The 21,733-nt window shown below is 38.0% G+C and overlaps 1 protein-coding gene across 2 annotated transcripts in view; it reads left to right on the plus strand.

Annotated features, from left to right (window-relative positions):
* Window positions 1-21,733, plus strand: part of MED14 (mediator complex subunit 14) — a 62,524-nt gene that overhangs the window by 23,070 nt on the left and 17,721 nt on the right. For both annotated transcript variants that reach the window (XM_070366280.1, XM_070366281.1), the window contains exons 12-22: window positions 467-545; window positions 3,851-4,010; window positions 7,190-7,384; window positions 7,783-7,917; window positions 10,650-10,726; window positions 14,684-14,844; window positions 14,948-15,094; window positions 15,783-15,874; window positions 16,622-16,774; window positions 16,992-17,261; window positions 20,817-20,957. In XM_070366280.1, coding sequence (XP_070222381.1) covers window positions 467-545; window positions 3,851-4,010; window positions 7,190-7,384; window positions 7,783-7,917; window positions 10,650-10,726; window positions 14,684-14,844; window positions 14,948-15,094; window positions 15,783-15,874; window positions 16,622-16,774; window positions 16,992-17,261; window positions 20,817-20,957 — 1,610 coding nt within the window. The remainder of the gene's footprint in view (window positions 1-466; window positions 546-3,850; window positions 4,011-7,189; window positions 7,385-7,782; window positions 7,918-10,649; window positions 10,727-14,683; window positions 14,845-14,947; window positions 15,095-15,782; window positions 15,875-16,621; window positions 16,775-16,991; window positions 17,262-20,816; window positions 20,958-21,733) is intronic.

The raw sequence follows: 21,733 nt of genomic DNA on the forward strand, positions 1-21,733 counted from the left end.
TATTTAGCAAGCTAATCTTCAACCAACAGCTCTTGCTTATGCCAGAGATCATTTGTGTTTAATAAATAAACATTTTAATGAAGTTTTATAGTTTTTGTAATTTTTAAAGTTCTAAGTCTAGTGATACTATGAGTTTTAAATACATACACATTTATAATATTAACTAACTAGACTAAGAGTTTGGGTAATTAAAATATGGGCAAAGAATTTAATGTATTTGTTACTCATTCTTCCTGCTAATGTACACTTGCTATTAATTATCTTAACTATAACTCTCCCTAAATATTAAAGAAGGGAAACAAATTAGATTAATTTATGCCTCATGATGCATTATCGTTTAGCTTTTCTCTAACTCAAAATAACACTACTTTCTGCCTGAAACAGTAACTTTCATTTAAATTTTGGGCTACCTGGATATCTTGTGTCTCGTGTAAGCCATTAATTAATGAAGTGCTTTATGCTATAGACCAAGCCACACTGGATGACATGGAGAAGTCTGTGAATGATGATATGAAACGGATCATTCCTTGGATTCAACAACTTAAGTAAGGCTATTTATTTAGCTCAGAACTAAAAATGGAAACTTACTTTGACAAGATATATTTTCTTCCCCATCATTACTCTTGATCAGCCACTATCCTTAATATTTATGATGTGAAACTTGAGCCCCTTTTGGTACTTAGAATCTAAATTTTCTTGAATTAGGTCTGAGATGGCAGTGCTTCATACCAAATTCCTCTCGAAAACAAATATAGGTATGAAGGGCATGACACTCAACTTTGATTGCTTGTCATGTTATCTCCTGTTTAAGCACTCTACATATCACTTACACAATGAATTTTATTGTATCTAGTGTTCTGTGCAGTAGATTCTTCCCAGGATAATCTTCATGGTATGAATCGACCAGCTGATACTTTCAGAGTAGTCATCTGCTTCATTCAGTTTGTCTCAGAATTCTTTGAATGCTTCAGACTGTTACACTAAATAAAATTGAAAATGAAGCTAGAGATAATTGTTTGAGGTTTCATTACCACCCTGGTACACAAAGGTATCATTATGGCAACTCTAATAGACTCTTTAAGTCAGTAAAACAGAATTCCAAGGGATAAAAATAAATATCAGAGATTAAAACCTCACTGGCAAATGGTGTGGTGGGGGTGGGGCAGACTGTTCAGTGGGATTTTAATACTTAAATCTTAATAATTCACATCTTGCATAATTTGGGGTTGTTGGCCAATTCCAGCTAGTAGAAATATAGCCTAAAACCAAGACATCAAGTCCCAAAAGCTTTAAACTTATCAAATATGTATCTGTACTCAAACTCACATTATTTATAGGAAAGGTCCCCTGGTTGTCACTTACAATGCTTCTCAGATGATCTTTGATCAGTTTATCACTAATCTATCATGGGACATTAATTTTTTGAAATAACTTTATTGAAATGTAATTTGCATAGCATAAACTTCAGTTGTTTTAAGTGTACCATTCAACGTCTTATCATAAATTTACTGAGTTTTGTAACAACCATAACCACAGTCCAGTTTTAGAACACTTAACATTTCTATTACCTCAAAAAGATGCTCATTTACAGTTAATCCCCATTCCCAGCCTCACCCCAGGCAACTATGAATCTGCTTTCTGTTTTTGTAGATTTTTTCCTTTCTGAACATTTCATAAAAATGGAATCATAAAGTATGTGGTCTTCTGTGACTGGCTTTCATTTAGCATAATGTTTCCAGATTCAACCATGTTGAAGCATGTACCAATTCTTCATTCCTTTTTATGCTTAACGAACATTCCATGGTATGCCTAGGCCACCATTTATTTATTCATTCATCGTTTGATGGACATTTGAATTGTTGCCACTTTTTGACTCTTATGAATAATGCAGCTGTGAGTATTCATGTGCAAATACATGTGTGCACTTTGCATTCCACTAGGAGTGGAATCATATAAGAAGCTACCATACTAGTTTCCAAAGTAACTGTACCACTTTACAGTCACATCAAACAGTGTATGAGGGTTTCCATTTCTCTACATCCTTGTCAGCCTTTGTTACTGTCTTTGACCATAGCCACCCTAGTGAGTATGACGAGGTATCTGACTGTGGTTTTAATTTACATTTGCCTGGAGAATCCCAGGGACGGGGGAGCCTGGTGGGCTGCCATCTCTGGGGTCACACAGAGTCGGACACGACTGAAGTGACAGCATCAGCAGGGACTATTAGTATTGGGCATCTGTTCATATGATTATTTTTTTTAATAATATTCACTGAAAACAAATTCTAGGAAAAAAGAAATGAAAAAACATGTTCAAAATATAAGCCCCAATTTTTTTATTAGAGTCAACAGCCATAAAATTGCATTGCAATAAATAAGGTCAGAACAAAAAATAATAATTTCAAGATCTATACATTTTTCATTGAAAATATACATGTATAGACAAGTTACTCATCACTTAAACTTTTTGTTCCACAAAGTCATAACAAAAAAGTTGAGTAAAATAGCAATTCCATATGTGCTCTGAAAGAATATCTTGTATTTATTATTCATACGTTTATAATTTTTATATATTTGTAATATATTTAGAATTTTTAATGTGGCAAAAGAGCTTGCTTCTGGTTTGTTGTAACTAATCTAAGTTGGATTGGTGATGATAATTACAGGAGATAACGTTTATCTTAAATGTTTCTGTGTTTTTTTTAAAAATAACATACATAGTAGAGATAGCAGTCTCACAAAGTATGTTGATAAGACTGGAAGTAGAGATTTGAAAGCAATTTTGGCAAGTTTAGGGTATTTGTTTTTAACTGTCTTCCAAAATGAAGGAAGTATTGGCATATTTTAAAAATTTATCATCATTCCTTTATTAATTGCCAGTTCTAGCAATTGATTCTGTGAAGCTATAGTTATATTTGTTTTTCAGTATGAAAAAGCAGTTTCCAGATTTTATACATTTTTGGGGTAATAGTTTTCAAACTGCTCTTAAAATGTTATACATTAATTATGGTTTTACTGCACATAGCTAGCACACATTTTGTATCACACGCAGCTCATCACTCAAATGCAACAGCACACAAACTGGTCTGTACCCTGTTACGTAAGACAAGCCGACTGATCATGAGTTTGGATGCTGTGGCATTGTTATATTGCTATGAAAAGCTTCTAAATGTGTATTCTTACTTTTTTAGTTGTCTCATGGTGGATCAGTGAGTTTGTGTACCTATCATTTTACCTTTTTCACATGTTAATATGATATTGGTCTCTAGGATAGATAACCAGATAAAAGAAATAAGAGGGATACTACAGTAAAAGCAACAAAGTGAAATCTGGTGGCTTAACTGAGAGAGGAAGGTAATGAACACTTACTGGCACCTGCTAGACATACCCATCACTTTTATATGAGCAGGATAAAAACTGGAACTGGAGATCTCCAGTGATAACTGGGAAAATGAGATACTTTTATATTTATTTATTGTTCTATTTTGGTTTATAAACACTTCAGGCATTTTATAAAAGATGTTGAGATCAGTTTGTGCTGTCTTATAAACTACAGGAGATCTTTCATCTCCTATAATAAACTGATACTTTCTCAGCCATTTTAATACTAGTGGATTCTACCTTATAACTAATTAAGGTCATTCACACTGCAGTTTAAACTCTTTAAAATTAATGGCCCAGTACAAAACTAGAGCAATGATTCATCATTATGGTCATATGTCCTTTTATTAGTTCAGTTAAGTTTCATATATTAATTGGTTTCTTAGTGGGTTTTAATAATCTATTTGTAAAACAGTAGCACACTCAGAAGTCTATGATTTTGTGATGTGGATGATCTCTTTTAAACTAAGGTTTTGGCTTGGACAACAGCGTTGCAAACAATCTATAAAACACCTGCCTACAATAACCAGTGAAACATTGCAGCTGTCCAATTATTCAACTCATCCCATAGGAAACCTTTCTAAGAATAAGCTGTTTGTCAGACTTACCCGTCTTCCACAATACTACATTGTAAGTATGCAAAGGGGTGATTTTGGTCATTGAGTTCAATAATTCTATTTGTATCTTGAATCATTTATTGTTTAGTTTCATTTGCAAATGTATTTTTATTGGATATTTGAATTTTGTATAATGATTCTGAAGCCAAGAGAGGGGAGAGTTGTAAGGGATGGGGCAGAGAGAAAATCTTATCTGTAGGAAATAATACAGTGATTAGGCAGGTTTGGGAAATATAAGGTATGCCCCGTCCCTCAACCCAGGATCTGTCCTATAGTGAGGCCTAGTTTCTGCTTGGAATTAGGCATCTGCTCTATGTAAGAAAAAATTTGAAAGCAACTGTTGTGAAGATTTAGAGATGTTTTGGTGTCAGAAAACTTGTTTGGTTTTAATCAAATGTTAGCTTGCATAATGCTGCTTTTTAAACATGATGGACTAAATTAGCTTTATTTTCTCATCCTTAATTGAAGGTATATGTATCCATTTTGTTGATTGCATGTACTTTTCAGTACACAGTAAAATCCTCATTCTTTTTTCACCCTTTCTAGATTTTTCTAGTAGTTTCTTTCAGATTATTGAACTAGTTAAAATTTGCAAGAACTTGAAATATGGATTCATATATTTCATAAATGTATTTCCTGCATGTAGAAGTTTTTGTGTACACCAAGTAGATACTTTTGGCTAAGATTCTAAGGTGTTTGGAAAACTTAATTCAATGGGAGTGAATTTTTTTGAAGCTTTAAGCTGTACTTTTAAAGATACTCTCATCAAAAGGTACCCTGTGTAGCCTGATATATCTTAAGTTAGGGTTACTTATGTTGACAGATAAGTCTGTCATTGATATGAATTCACTGTTTTCTGAATTTTAAAACACCAGCTGTGGAACTGGATTTGGCATGTGACAGGATTGTTGTTTCAGTTCTCCATGTGCTGCCTGATCTACATGTATTTTCTGACTTTATTTAGTATCAACAAAACGCCAGGCTTTCAGTTTCAATAACTAGTGGTTTATTATAAAGCAATAATTTGTTTCACATGGTTTAGACCAAACTGAATGTATATCACTCTTCATCCTTCTCACTTAGGATGATACGTTCATAATAGTGGCGAAAACTACCATAGCCTTTAAGAAGAATAGAGGAAAGTCTTATTGCCCTTAAATGTCTTTGCTATTTTACTTTTACTGGCTTTATTAACCTATAATTTACACACAGTAAAAATTCAGACTTTTAAGTGTCTGGAGTTTAATAAATGCATACAGTTTTGTAATGCCATCTCAATAAGACACAGAAGCTATCCGTTACCCCCTAGAATTCCTTCATGCTTCCTCTCTATAATCAGAGTTTCCCTCTGCTCGCTCTAGTGACCACTGACCTGTTTTTTGTTTCTACAGTTTAGCCTTTTAGTCATTTCTTTCACTTGGCATAATGCCTTTGATTTTCATCCATATTGTTGTATTTATAATAGTTCATTCTTTTTATTGCTGAGTAGTGTTGCATGGTATGAATGTATCACAGTTTGTTTAGCCTCTCATCAAAGGCCATCTGCATTGTTTCTAGTTTTGGGCAGTTGTGAATACAGCTGCTATAAGTATTTGCATATAGATTTTTTGGGTGATTTCTTTTGGAAAAGTAACTAAAAGTGGGAATGTTGGGTCACACACTAAGAGTAGGTTTGGCTTTATAAGAAACTGCTAAACTCTTTTCCAAAGCGGCCAGACCATTTTGCATTCCTGCCAGCAATACGTGAGAGTTCTAGTTGCTCTGCATTCTTGCCAGTACTTGTTATTGTGATTGTTTTTTTTTAAAGTTAGCCATTCTGATAGATGTGTGCTGCTGCTGCTGCTAAGTTGCTTCAGTCATGTCCGACTTTGTGCGACCCCATAGACGGCAGCCCACCAGGCTCCCCTGTCCCTGGGATTCTCCAGGCAAGAACACTGGAGTGGGCTGCCATTTCCTTCTCCAGTGCATGAAAGTGAAAAGTGAAAGGGAAGTCGCTTAGTCGTGGCCGACTCTTCGTGACCCCATGGACTGCAGCCCACCAGGCTCCTCCATCCATGGGACTTTGCAGGCAAGAGTACTGGAGTGGCTTGCCATTGTGTAGTGGTATCTTATTGTAGTCTTAATTTATGCTGCCTTGATGACTGATGATATTGAATATCTTTTCATCTGCTGATTTGCCGTCCATATATCTTTGGTGAAGTTCCATTTTACTTTTAATTCTCCAATTTCCTCAGTGTTGATTCTTAAGTGTCGGCCAAACAATTTCCTGAAAAGACTATGTGGGGAGGTGTGGGGTAGAGAAAGGAGAGAGACAGGAATAAAGACAGAAAAGTGTGTGTTGGTCAAGAGCCCTGTCCAGTGGCATTTATTTCTCTCACTCAAGTATTTAGGGGACTCTTCTTAAATTTCAGGTAGACCTTGAAAATAGTAAGCCTCTATAGTGAGAACAAGGTCTCTGGATCCAGACTTCTAGGATCAGAGTGTGAGTCTGTCACTTCTCAGCTCTGAGACCTTTGACAATTAATCTAAGCTTTTTGTGCCTAACTTTATCAGAAAAGTGAAGATAAGAATCCCTACTTTATTGAGTTACTGGGATTAAATGTGTTAACATCTATCAAGTACTTAGGAGAGTATAGGGCTTCCCTGGTGGCTCAGCTGGTAAAGAATCTGCCTCCAATGCGGGAGACCTGGGTTTGATTCCTGGATTGGGAAGATACCCTGGAGAAGGGAACGGCTACCCACCCCAGTATTCTGGTCTGAAGAATTCCATGAACTGAATAGTCCATGGGGTCTCAAAGAGTTGGAGCAACTTTCAAACAGCTGAGCAACTTTCACTACTTCACTCACTCGGAGAGTATGTGGCGCATGATAAACTCTTTATCGGTATTAACTATTGTTCATGTTCTTGTTATCCTCATCCTCATAATGACTGTATATTTCAGTTGAAAAGTCAGGGTTTATTTTTATATCCTTCCAAGTATGAGATACAGTTGTCATTTTTCTTTCGTCATTGTTCTTTAGTCTGATCTGTTTTTTAGAAAACAAATTACATATTTAATTGCAATGCTTTTTTTTGAGATCATGACTGATTTGTCCTTAATTCTGAGCCCTACTTGATACAAGGAGGAAAATATTCAACACTTACCAGTTAGTAATGTCTCTGAGTCTCATTTCTGATTTGGACCTTTTTAGGTTGTAGAGATGTTAGAAGTTCCCAATAAACCCACACAACTGTCGTACAAGTACTACTTCTTGTCTGTGAATGCAGTGGATCGTGACGACAGCCCTCTCATGGCCCTCTTGCTGCAGCAGTTTAAGGAAAACCTCCAGGAATCAGTTTATCGTACAAAAAATGGGAAACAGCCTAGAACCAGTACCAAGCGCAAGGTATGTTCACAAACAGAAATGAGCCCAGGGTTTGTGTCTATTGACTTTGCTGTACTCTTCTAACTATTTATAAATGGGAAAAAATTAGGTATGATTTTTAAGAGGCTGGCCAACAATAAGGTTTAGGTAACAAATGTCTACACATTCTTGAAAATGCTTCTCCTTTAATTAATAATTAATTGTACGCTCTTTCCCACAAGGCAACTTGTTAAGTACATAATATTTACTACTAAATTTCCCGTGTTTAGGTCAGTATTTGCTCAGTAAACAGTTGTTGAATGAATTAAGATTTGTTTTGGTTAACTTTGACTTTTGTTACAGTAGTCCAAGTGCTTAACTAATTGCATCACATACTTTTTCTTTTTATAACCCACTTGTGTTCTTTACTTAAATTCTAGTTGTCTGATGATTTGTGTCCAGTAGAACCCAAGAAAACCAAACGATCAGGAGAAATGCGTGCCTTCAATAAAGTTCTAGCTCACTTCGTTGCTATGTGTGATACAAACATGCCATTTGTAGGACTTCGGTTGGAGGTAATTTTTTGGAACAATTTTGGGTACCCAAAGAGTAATGTTTTAAATGCCTTACTAAAGCTACATGAATTCCATTAGGAGAACCAGATGGTTGTGATTTGGTATACATGTATACCATGAGATTATTAAATTATTTATCTCTGATTCCAAATTGTAGGCCTTCTGTTCTTTGTGGAAATGGGATGTAAATTCTTCCCAGTTTAAAAAAAAAAATAAAGACAATTTTTGAGAACCTTACTTGTATACCTCAAAGGAGCAGTATTTACCTTTTTTAGGGATGGTTAATAATTAAAGGGGTTGCTTATTTTTCAGTGGGTGAAGCTATACATATTGCTTACGAATAAAATTGGGTTCCTTTGTGAGAAGCAGGTCAGAAAGAGTATTAAACTAAATTTTTACTTTTTTCCCATGGAAGAAGCAATAGACTTAGCCCGAGTTAGTGTCTTTGAAGAGTACACAATTGTGATATTCAGCATGATCCCCAAGCATAAGAGGAAAGGGAGGTAACAGAACCTGCATTTTTGTATTTCCAAAAAGGGCTTTGGCCAAGGATTTGCAACAATTAAAAAGTAATACATGAAAATCTTAATTATTTCCCTCTAGTTTAAAGTTTTACTTTTTGTAAGACTCCTCCCTTCTGTAAATTATTGGTGATGAAGGAAAGACCTAGAAATGTGGAAGTGGATTATTTGTTAGGCTGATGATAATAGTCTTGGGAAGACTTGTTGAAAACACTTTGACGCTTTAGAGCAGGAATCAGCAGACTTTTTCTATCACGGGGCAGACGGTAAATATTTTAGGCCTTGTGGGTCATTTATTGTTGTTGTTGAGTCACTAAGTTTTGTCCGACTCTTTGCGACCCCATGGACTGCAGCACGCCAGGCTTCCCTGTCTTTTGCTATCTCCTAGAGTTTGCTCAAACTCATGTCCATTGAGACGGTGATGCCATCCAACCATCTTGTCCTCTGTCGTCCCCTTCTCCTTTTGCCTTCAATCTTTCCCAGCATCAGGGTCTTTTTGACTGAGTCAGCTCTTCGCATCAGGTGGCTGAAGTATTGGAGCTTCAGCTTCAGCATCAGTCATCTCTTTTTTAGCTCTTCAGGTCTGCTGTTGTAGTGTGAACCAGCCATAGTTGATATTTAAACAAATGAGTGTGGCTGTGTTCCAATAAAACTTTATTTCCCAAAACAGGCAGTGGCTAGATTTGGCCTATGAGCTATGGTATGCCAATTGCTGCTATATAGGGCTTCAGGATCTAAAGGCAGAAAATAGGGTGTGAAATTGTGAGGAGCAGCAGTAGCCCAGAAAATCCAAGCCCAGAAATAGGCAACTAAAGTAGATACTCATGTCCTTGATGTCCCAGCTCCTACAACTGTGAGCCTGATGAGTGTCCTCTTGTCTGGGAACTGTCCAGAGCTCCTACAGTGTCTGTGCTTCCATATCTTTGACTCTGTTGTTGGGCTTTTTCATCATGCTACATGGATTGATTGGGCTTCCCTGATGGCTCAGACAATAAAGAATCTGCCTGTAATGAGGGAGACCTGGGTTCAATCCGTGGGTTGGGAAGATCCCCTAGAGGAGGGCATGGCAAACCACTCCAGTATTCTTGCCTGGAGAATGCATGGAAAGAGGAGTCTGGCAGGCTATGGTCCATGGGGTCGCAGATTTGGACATGACTGAGTGACTAAGCACAACACATTGGATGAATTACATGAATGTCATTCAGTTACTCCCTTGCAGTGGAATGGGAGGCTACATCATACCCAGGGGGAATGCCTCAGTCATTGTCTGCTCTCTTCCTCATTACCCACAGGCCAGAAGTTGCAGAAGCTTGTGTCTTTGTAGTGCCCACATAGACACCTGTAAGCGTAGTGGCCTCTTTTCTCCTTCTCTGTGTTCCTATACCTGTCACACATGTAGGCTATTCAACATTCTGTAGTACTCTATTGAACTCAGTTAAGCTCTTCAAAACTTTCTTTTCTCTCATTGAAAAAGATGATAAAGGCAAAAGCAAGCACATTTTCTGCTTAAGGTAATTTACACTGAGATGTGAATAACTAAATCTGATCTTAGCAGGAATGTTGATATTTGTGATCCATAGAACAGAGGCAGTGTTTTTGAGCTCTCCCACACTTTGCTGTCTTTTGAATCTGGAGCCCTACTTCATGGTCAGCAGCTGTTTTTCTACACCTCTACTCTTCCCAGGCCCAAAGAGCAGGGCTCAGTGACATGCTTAAGGCTGCCTTAAATCCTTTCTGGAATAAGGTGGATATAAATAAATAGTCTGTCAGAGAAGACCTGGGAATATCTGCTTGAAGGCAAGTGTGTTCCTCTGCTAGGTGACTAGAATGACTTCCCGGCATACCCAAATAACCTGTAGTTCCACTGACAGGGTCTCTGGGTAAATGCATCAACTGAAAATCTTTTCTTTCGAGTTTCACAGAGGAAATAGTTATTTAAAAAAATATATTCCAGAAAAGTTGTAAACTGAAAAATACTGTTTGTGATTAAAAATGAGATGTGGCTATGACTCAAACTTTGTTTTCAAATAGACGTTAATTGCATCATGCAAGGAAGCCAGTCTTATTTAGTTCCCAGGAAATCAGATGAGGGGGGACAATGCTCACAACTCTAGAACAGATGCCATGAGAAGAGAGACAATAGTACTTAGAAAAGGTAGTTGCCTTTGTAAAATTGGTGGTCTCATAATAACTGTACCTTTCTCTTTCTAGTTGTCCAATCTGGAGATTCCACATCAAGGAGTGCAAATGGAAGGTGATGGCTTCAGCCACGCGATTCGCTTACTGAAGTAAGTCCCTGTCATGCGTCTGAGGTGGTGCCACACACTGCAGCCCTACCGCCAGTGCTACTCCTTCGAGTCAGCATACAGCAGAGCTCAGAACCTGCAGATGTCACACGAGTCAGCATACAGCAGAGTTCAGAACCTGCGGATGTCACAGGTTTCTGTATGGAATTACACAGTCTAGTAGAGGATTCTCTTTTACCTGCCAAGTGGACATCCAGCACCTCTTGGTATTTTAGGATGTCCTTCCTCTGGCTTTCTTTCATTCATTCAGCAGATGTTTACTGAGTATATGTGTCAGGCTTCAATTCTGATAGAGCCCTTCAGGATGCTGTGGGTTCACATAGCCGGGGGATCTGGGCTAGTTTGGAAATCAGGAAGGGTATCCCCACGAAGTACCAGTTGTACCTGGACTGAAGGAGAGGTGAGAATTAGCCAGAGGAAAGGGAGCTACGGTGGGAGTGGGTGTCCCAACCAGAAGGAGTAACTGCTAAAATGAAGGCTTAGAGGGGAGAGAAAGCTCGGCATCCTGGAACTGAAAGAAGTAGGGCATGGCAGGAGTTAGGGGAGATGAGCCTACAGATGTACACAGGAAGGGTCAGATCCTATAGGGCCTTGGTGTAAATGTTCTTAAGGAATTCACTGTATCCGAATGGCAGTAAAGAGCCATCAGATGATTTTAAGCAGAAACTGACATCATTAGATAGGTTGTTTTTTTTTTTTGAAAGCTCGCCCTGATAGCAACATGGAGAATAAATGGGAAAGGAACAAGACTGAAGTAGCAAAACCGGTTGCTGAAATGGTTCACACCAGAGTTGTTGGTAGCTTGGACCAGGGCAAGTTCCATAAAGACTTAGGGGACGAAGTCTTTATAAGTGATACTGAAAGAGAGAGAGAGTAGAAGGTGGCAGAGATGACTCTTGGTTTTATCTTGGGCAGATGATGGACGGTGGTGTTGTTTATTGAGAGAAGGGGATGAAGATGTGGGTTTGAAGAGGTTTTGCTAAGTTCAAGGTGTCTAGACATCTCTTTGGGCAGGCAAGGATATGTCTCAAGCTCAGGTGACAGGTCTGGGCAGGGGAAATAGATGAGTCACTACCAAGGTGGAAGTAATTAAGCTGGGATAGTAACTTAGATCACTGGGAAAAAGTACATGGAGGGAGATGTGCAGAGGGCTTGGCTCTAAATGGGTAGAGGACTAGGGGCCAGTGGATGCTTAGAGGGAAAACTAAGGCACCGTGTGTGATTTATGCGTTGACCAGGATGGACTTGCAAAGCTCAAATGCCATTTTTAAGAGGTCAGCCTTTTTGGTGCAGAAAGCAGTTTTCTTTTTTTGCATTTGTATTGTTTCTTAGATGCTGCTTAATAATATAAACCATAGAAGCAATTTTTATTTATTGAATTCCTCTGTCTGCCAAGACATGATGGCTCTGCAGTTTGAGCCACCAGGAATCAATTTGTAACCAATTTGTTGCTTGTAAATCAGTTTGTCCTGTGGAAGATGGAAAGGTCTAGCAGATAGCATGCACTCCACCCACGTGTCATGGTGCTCACTTTAGATAAAGAGTTGAAGAACTAGAAAAGCTGCCCTGCCTGGCTACCATAATGCCATGTTCACAAAATGATTTCTAGAGAGCGAGCTGGTTTTACAATAGACATCAAAAGGAAATGTAATACTTTTAGTTTATTTGCCTTTGGTTTTATATCACTGCTGCCTAAAATAAGGGGTGTTTCTTTTTACTCTTTTGACAATTGCAGATTAATAGATGATAACATTTGTGTTCTCTTCTCTTATTTTTTCATGTTTTACAGCAATCTTAAAATGTCTTGCTCTCAGCATTTTTACGAAAGAAATTTCAGTCCCCTTTCTTCTTGTGCTCAAGAGAATTCATTATAGTCCTTACCTAGAAAGAAAGCACTTCATATTTTTTAATTTTCATTTTACAGTAATTTTTAAGAAAGTCTTTACTATATGCTGGCTATTGTTTTCTTTATTTAAAACTTAGGAAAATATATAGAAACAGATAAAGAGATCTGTTTGGTACATGATGTCCATTATTGGGAGTATTTTCTTCATAGATATGAAGAAGGAAAAAAATAGTGTCTAAATATGATTTTATTAAAATCTGGCCTAGATCTAATTATTAAGTAATTGCTTTAATACATTTAATATTCAGAAACTTTTAAGCTTTTAGTCCTAGGTATTTTCATATTTTAAGTGGGAATATGAGTAGATACTTCAAAACTTTAAAACTGAGCACATTTTTCTCCTCTTTGCTAAAGATATAGTCTGTTCTTGTTCAACTTATCTCCATGAAAATCTGTTGAGCAGGTCTCCTTGCTGTATCTCTGAAAATACCATGGTGAACACCTTAGGCTGCTCTGGTTCGTGGACCTGTTGCCTTGTGCGGATTCAAAAGAGCCTTGATCACACCACACAGATGACACAAGTCTCGAGAGCAGCATGCTTGCAGTGCCTGGTTATGAGCTCTTGAGCAAACTTTCCACCCTTTTTGCTCTCTTAAATTGTTTATTCTAGGTCAGTGGTTCTCAACCTCAGAACAGTTTTCCCTGCTAGGGAACATTTAGCAATGTTTGGAGATATTCTTGGTTATCATTGACTGAGAAGAAGGGTTGAGAGATGCTACTGGCACCTGGTAGATAGAGGCCAAGCCTGCACAGGACAGCCGCCCTGCAACAAAGAATTCTCCCGCCCAGAAAGTCAGTATTGCTGACATTGAGGAGCCCTGTTTTAGGTGTTATATCTAAGAGGCCTGAACCGAAATTCAATATTTCTAGTTATGTTTGTTGTTTTTTGCCTTAGATTTTGATAATAATTATATCAAGTCTGACGATTAACTCCTTTCTTTCCTATGAGTTAAAGCATAGCGTGTAATTAAATATTATCTCATTTCATCCAGTACTGAAAAAACTGCTAAAATATATTATCTCATAATGTTTTATGACAAATAAGATAGTTCATAAAGCTGCAAGAGGAGAAAAGATAAATGGGTATTTTAAGACACCAAAGCTAATACATTCCTCTTGTATATGTGGTATATATAAGAGACAGTATGTATGGTAAATGAGTTGATACATGAATAGCTCCATCACAGTGAGTTACCTCTACAGTGGAGGAGGGGAAATAATGAAATAATGAGGCAAGGGGAGATAATGAACCTGAAATTTTGTCATGGCGGTTAAGTGATTAAGACTTGGTTTTACTGCAAGGAGAAACTAATATATCTGAATACCTGCTGAACCAACCGCTGTAAGCACTTTATATATATGTTTCATCATGTTTTAAAATCAGTGACCCAGAAGGTAATTATGTATCTTCATTTTATACTTGCGAAACAAATTCAGAGAGGGTGAATGGCTGAACCAGAATTAGGATGCAGGTGCCTGATTCCAGTTGGAGAAGGAAATGGCAACCCACTCCAGTGTTCTTGCCTGGAAAATCCCAGGGACGGGGGCAGCCTGGTGGGCTGCCATCTATGGGGTCGCACAGAGTCGGACACGATTGAAGCGACTTAGCAGCAGCAGCAGCCTGATTCCAAAGCCTTGTCCTTTTCACGAGATCATCCTGCCTTCAAAGTCTGGTCTTAAAATATTTTGTTCTCCTTAACATTTCCTTGAGGATATTCTAGGTAGATTTCATAGAAAGCCAGTATATTTGATTTTCTGAGAAATTGTGGTCTTTTCTAATAACAAGATTAATGACAAAGGCAAACATCACCATTAAAATGAGAGTCCTAATCCATGTTGATAGGAATGAAAGTGGGTTAAATGCTGTTAATTGTTGTGAATTGCTATGAATTGCTTCCTCCTCTTGCAGAAGGTACCTCGTAGTAGAGTTTGAACTGAAGCTCTACTGTGATACCCTGCCTGTCATTGTGTAAATTGTGCTTTCGTCTTTCTGTGATGTGAAGTACACTTCATATGCTATCTTTCATCACCAGAATTCCTCCCTGTAAGGGTATAAATGAGGAAACCCAAAAGGCTCTGGACCGCTCTCTCCTTGACTGCACTTTCCGATTACAAGGTAGAAATAACCGCACGTGGGTGGCAGAGCTAGTGTTTGCAAATTGTCCCCTTAATGGCACTTCTACCAGGGAACAAGGTGAGATGCTTCACACACTTTTGTCTTTGCATATTTCTATTTCTGTTTTTTGGGGTTTTTTTTTAGTATTGATTCCTATTAATCTTCTCTCTTAATTTTGTAGGACCATCCCGGCATGTTTATCTGACATATGAAAACCTGTTGTCTGAACCCGTTGGTGGTAGAAAAGTGGTTGAAATGTTCCTTAATGATTGGAATAGCATTGCACGATTATATGAGTGTGTGTTGGAATTTGCACGTTCTCTACCAGGTACAAGTGATCATCTTGTGGAGGAGGGCAGGTATCCCTCCCTGTGCCAGTGCCTTTGGAGGAAGTAAAACATGTACATTGTTAAAAAAAAAAAAAAAATCCTGAGTATATCTAATGAAAAGTTTTCTGTTTTACCTCAGACTTAGTTTCCTTCCCCAGGAGACAGCTACTGTTACGATTTGTATATATTCAGAAATGTTTACACATAGGTATACAAGATTATAGTAGTGCTTATTGAGAATTTACTAGGTGCCATAAATGTAGTAACCACTTTGCTTGTATTAACTCATTCATTCCTCACAGTAACCCTATGAGGGAGGTAATTTACCATTCCTCGTGTCAGAAATGAAGACAACAAGTCAAGAGACTTAAGAAACTTGCAGAAGTTCACATAGCTAGTAAAAGACAGGGCTGGAATTGGAACCCCTGAACCACTGTCCTTCCGTACATCTCCCCCATTGCCCAGACCTGCCCCGTCTGTCCAAATGGAAATTTGAGCCTACTAACTATTTATGCTGCTGATCTTTTTTTGTTTTCTTTCTCTTTCTTTTTTTTTAAACTAGGTTATAAAGAGAGAGACCTTTCTATCTAGGCATATAATATTATCAAGATCTCTTCTTTTTCACATAAATATTTTAAAGTTTTGTATGTATAGTCTTAAATTCCTTTTTGTTTTCTTTCTGTTTAGACATACCCACTCATCTAAACATTTTCTCAGAAGTTCGTGTTTATAATTACCGAAAACTTATCTTGTGTTATGGAACCACCAAGGGAAGTTCAGTAAGTTTATGAATTACTTAAAACTAAAGTTCCTCTCATAAGTCTTTTTTTAAAAAATCAAGAATTCAACAGTTATGAAAAGTTTCTTGAAATAATTGAGGGTACAAGTACAAATTAGAGATAAAATGATATTTTTAAATACTTTGTTATAGTATTTTGTAATGGTTAACTCTTAAAAAATTGAAAACAAAAATTATACCCTCTTCGGAGCGTGTATTCATAAAGAGTTTTGACAACGTAATGTACTTTTGGTATTTGTGTTTCTTTCTTCACTGATTTCAAATCTACTTAGCAGCGTGATTACTATAATGAAGATTATGTACAAATGGTCTTGAACAATACGGTATGTTTCTGCGCTTTTAGTCACATGATTGTTAACATTATTTGATCCTATATTAATCTTGAAGGTATTCCCCATAATCTGTAGTTCTTATTTTTTCCCCACCCCATATGTAAAGTCCTAGAAATTTAGTATACAAATTTCAGCTAGCTAGTTTCTTTCTGAACTCTTCCACATAAAGTAATACCAGAAATTTAGTAGAAGTGGGCTAACACACACACTCAGTGAATGTACTGATCCATAGTGACAGCACATCTGGAATTTACAGAGTCTAATCTTAACAAGTTGCTTCCCAAAAAGACCTCATTTAGATCTTTGGCATTTTACCTTAGTGTTTAAAGATTATTTTTTCTTTTCCTTGTATCTTTTCCTTTCTTGGTTTCTGAAACATAATCTTTTTGATTTAGATTAGTATCCAATGGAATTCCATACATCAGAAATTTCACATTTCTTTGGGAACTGTGGGTCCAAACTCAGGATGCAGTAACTGTCACAATACCATTCTCCATCAGCTTCAAGAAATGTTCAACAAAACACCAAATGTGGTTCAGTTATTACAGGTAATTAACTTTATTTTCTGTTTAAAAATAAGACTCAGTGTGTCATATAAAACTCCTCAAAAAATCATGTGGACTTAACTCATCTTTAATGATGAAAGTTTTTACAGAATGTGCCAGAAGGAGATTGTCTCATTTGTGATGATTTTTACCTTGAAGATTCTGAGGTTTTAGCATCTGTACAGAAACTGGCTGCTCTCACTGTGTTTGTTCCTTGTAGGTATTGTTTGATACTCAGGCACCGTTGAATGCCATCAACAAACTGCCCACTGTGCCGATGTTGGGCTTGACCCAGAGAACCAACACTGCCTACCAGTGCTTCTCCATCCTGCCACAGTCGTCCACCCACATCCGACTGGCCTTCAGGAACATGTATTGCATTGATATATACTGCCGAAGTCGAGGTGTTGTGGCAATACGGGACGGGGCCTATAGTCTTTTTGATAATAGCAAGTTAGTTGAAGGTTTTTATCCTGCACCAGGACTCAAGGTAATGGACTTTAGTGTTGCAGAATTACTAAATATAAATGGGATCCCTAAAACAATTCCTTTGAGGGGGAAATAATGAGGGAAAGCAACAATTTCCTGTTTAAATTTAATGAGTAGCCATGTTACTACTCCGTGTAGTAGTAACTACTTCTAGTAGTAATTCATCATCTCTGTAGCTTTACTCTGAAGGAGCTAGAAGTTCTGTGCCTATGTATATGAAATGATAAAATGTCCTTTTATTTCCTTACAATGGAATGAGTAAGGTGGAAGTTACTCAAGAGAGTCCTGTTCGCTATTTGGAGTTTCAGGGAACTTTAAAAGTAGCCTTTATCAGTGAATATTGAGAAGCTTTGAGCATCAGTTCAACTGTGATATTTTTTTTTTAATGTAGGGTCCTAGGCCACAACCCCTGGAGATATTGGTATGATAGCTCAATTGTATGTTCTTACAGTTGAGAGTCTAATAGTTCCAAATGGTTTGTATTGAAAATTAATCCCACTCTTGCTGTTCTCCTACTCTGTACAGCACATTCTCATGGTATTCACACCTTTACCTCTAAATAGCATTCTTTCATTGCTCTTTGTTGACTTCTTCAGTTCAGTTCAGTTGCTCAGTCGTGTCCGACTCTTTGCGACCCCAGGAATTGCAGCACACCAGGCCTCCCTGTCCATCACCAACTCCCGGAGTTCACTCAGACTCACGTCCATCGAGTCAGTGATGCCATCCAGCCATCTCATCCTCTGGCGTCCCCTGTTGACTTCTTAGTTAAGGGCATTATCTGACTCTAATGGAAGATGAGGATTTAATTCTTTTTTAGTTCTTTCTTGTATGCCCCTTCCCCTTTCCAGGCTACTCTCAGTACACATTTGCCTTCTTTTCCTCCAGCCTCGCGATATGGTTAGGGTAGCAGTTTCAATTAGGTAATTTTTCAGTGTTCACATTATTATGAATATTATAACACTATTCTACCAAGTTTACTACGATTACTTTTCCTTTCTCGCTCGACATTTTATTTTCCTGGGAATTACTAATTTTTAAAATTCATAATTAATTAAAATTATTAGCTTTCTCTATTTACCACTAACAGCCTTAAAGTCTCTCCCTTGTATGTAACTCTGCCCTCAGTATGTTCACAAATCAGGTACCTTATGAGTTTCCTCTTGAAGCCATCTCTTCCACAGTCTCTGACCTCTAAACCCTCCAGACCTTTTGCCTGATTTCGATTTAGGGATCTGCAGAAACAGTGGTGAAGCGGGAGAGTCCTTCATTTCTCTTGTGTTGCTTGCCCTATAACTTGGACCCCACTTCTTTTTCTTGGTGTTTACTTCATTGTTTTGGTGAAATGCTCTACGTTGCTCCCTGGGAGAAGATACACGGAAGGTTAAATTGAGACCTTGTGTGTTCGCAAGTGTCTTTAGTTAACCTCATCTAGTTGAGGGAGGGGCTTGATATAGAGTTCTAGGTTGCAGTCATTTTTTGTAAGAATTTTGAAAGCATTGCTCCATTGTCCCCTAGCTTCTATTGTGACCATTGAGACGTTTAATCCATTCCACTTCTTCAGCCTTACATGAACAAGTGGACTCCTTCAGTCTGGAAACTTACATCCTTTTGTTCTGGGGAACTTCCTTATGCTATTCCTCAAGTCTTTTTCTTTGTGTTCTCTGTGAGCTCCTTTTGGTACCCCCACTATTCTGATGTCGGGAATCCTGGACATATCCTCTGATTTTCTTATCTTTTCTGTTTTTTTATCTCTTTGTTTCTAGGAGATTTCCTCATTTTCCCTCCAATCCTTCTATTTTTTCATTTCCATCAAGAACTTTTTTTGCCATCTTTTTTAGAAAAAATTCGAGAGCTCTTTTTGTTTCTCAAAGTTCATTTTGTGACATCTGTTCTCTATGGCTACATTGTCCTCTCTTGAAGGTGAGCCTTGTTGACTGTGATCTTCACTGCGGGACCATCTGCTTGGGCCATTTCATTGGGTATAACTCCAGTGTCAGTAGCTTTAGATCTCTTTGTTGGGCCAGTGTGAGGACCAAGAGAAGAATATCAAAACTCTGCATAGCTGGTGTGCACTGGCTCCCAATTTTTGGCAAATGAAATAAGAGAAGTAAACTGGTATTCTCAGCATTCATTATGGAAACTTTAATCTTCGTTTTTAATATGGTACCCCAGCTCTCAATTGATCCTGCTGCTGCTGCTGCTAAGTCTCTTCAGTCGTGTCCGACTCTGTGCGACCCCAGAGACGGAAGCCCACCAGGCTCCCCCGTCCCTGGGATTCTCCAGGCAAGAACACTGGAGTGGGTTGCCGTCTCCTCCAATGCATGAAAATGAAAAGTGAAAGGGAAGTCACTCAGTCGTGTCCGACTCTTAGCGACCCCATGGACTACAGCCTACCAGGCTCCTCCATCCATGGGATTTTCCAGGCAAGAGTGCTGGAGTAGGGTGCCATTGCCTTCTCCACTAGAGTCCCCCAAATCAGAGACCTTCTGCCAAGTGGTAGAGGTCAGCTTCATTCAGTGGGAGGACAGAGGCTCTGGAGGGTTTCACTGTCTCAGAAAGAGACAATCACCCAGTCCTTCTGCTTTTAGTCTCTTTCATTCTCATTTCCAGAGGTGTCTGATGCTGTCAGTTCCTGTGTATCTTGGAGATCTGGGTGGAAATAGCTTTGCTTCTTGGCTTTCTCCACTGTTTGCTTAGGAAACGACTTCCTCACATTGGATAGTTCAGTTACCATTCAGCCATCTGCTCTGTAGCCTCCTAGAATTTATTTCTATTTCTCTCTTATCCCATTCTTTTTGTCTTTGTGACTTTTGCTTAAAAATTTTTTTTAGGAGTTTCAGGGGGGTGTTGAGAGAAGATGAAATGAGTTTTGTGAATAATCTATTACCTTTAATTAGAAGTCAGACTATGTACCTTTAAAAGCTTTTCAGTAATTCTGATAAGCTTATAATCTATATTTTTGAAGATTGGGCAGGTAGAGGGTATTAAAAAGAATCTGTGATTGAGACACAAATTCTGGTAGCCTCGCCTAATTTTTGATGACATACTCTATAAAGCACACCCTTATCCCATTCTTGATAGTTAAAGATTGTTACATAAAATAAAAAGGAAAAAGATGGCTTAGTTTCTTTATTCAGTTTTCCTCTTTCATATTTGCTGGCTTAAAAAGTGAGAACTCTCACTAAATAGGAAACTTTCCAAGTCATTGAAGTTGTTTACATGCCTACCATGCAACTTTTTATTCTTTTCCACATGTCTGATTCAGAAATTAATAAAATATTTTGACCAGGATGTACTTCTTTCTTTAACTTTTGTTCACATAACAGCACTTAGATTTTTTTATTTTTATGTTTAACCATTTTCCTCAATTTTCCTTCTTTCCTTCAAAACGATGACTGTCTCTTCTAGGTTGGCCTAACAATGGTGGCCATGTGTCAAACTTGTATTTCAGAGGTGGACGTGATATGTTTGTTTCTATTAACACATGCTAAATGATTAAGAATATCTTACTAAAGTTAGGTAAAATAATCTAAATTTTACCTGTTTATATCCATAGACATTCCTGAATATGTTTGTTGACAGCAATCAGGATGCTCGAAGAAGGTCTGTAAATGAGGACGATAATCCCCCTTCTCCCATTGGAGGAGATATGATGGATTCTTTAATCTCACAACTCCAACCACCACCACAGCAACAGGTGATGTCTAACTGATATTGCACATGGCATCACATTTCTGTTACTTAACAGGTTCTACAGGTGTCTGCACTTCTTTGTTAAAAGGCGAGGAGGTCCTTGGAGGACACAAGACAGCCATGTGAAAAATAATGACAAAGGGAGACGGGGAGGCTTCTAGTGAAGGGAAGTAAATAGTACCAGAGACAGCATTAACCTTAGACTCATGCACTTAAAATAATGGCGGGTGATCACCTGTGTGGTCATAAAAGGTGATGTCCAAATGGCCAGTAAGCACAGAAAAGGTGAACATTGTCATCTGGCATCACAGAATTATACATTAAAACCATGGTGAGGTTAATACCCCATAGCCACAAAAATGGCTTTAAGGAAAAAAATTAGTAATCCTTGCTAACATTTGGTATCAGGACCCCTGAAACTCTCACTGCTGGAAGGTGGGTAAAATGGTACAGCTACCTTGCAGTGGTGTTTAGCAGTATTCAGAGTGCTAAAGCTGAACATTATGCATGCCTGTGATTTAACAGTTTTACTTTAGGTATATGCGCAACAGAAATGCAGCCGGAGAATACAAGAATGTTCATAGCAACATTATTTATGCAAAAAATTATAAACAACCCAAATAACTGACAAGAGAAGAATGAGTGAGTAAACTGGAATACACAGAAATACTTCAGAGAAAAGAAAAATGCTGTTGCTCCATGCAACAAAACAATGGTTTTCACTGACAGTGTTGAACAAAAGAAGCCAGACACTAATGAGTACATTCACTATTTATATGA

The sequence above is a fragment of the Bos mutus genome, chromosome X (genome assembly GCF_027580195.1).
Source record: "Bos mutus isolate GX-2022 chromosome X, NWIPB_WYAK_1.1, whole genome shotgun sequence".
Classification (NCBI taxonomy): domain Eukaryota; kingdom Metazoa; phylum Chordata; class Mammalia; order Artiodactyla; family Bovidae; genus Bos; species Bos mutus.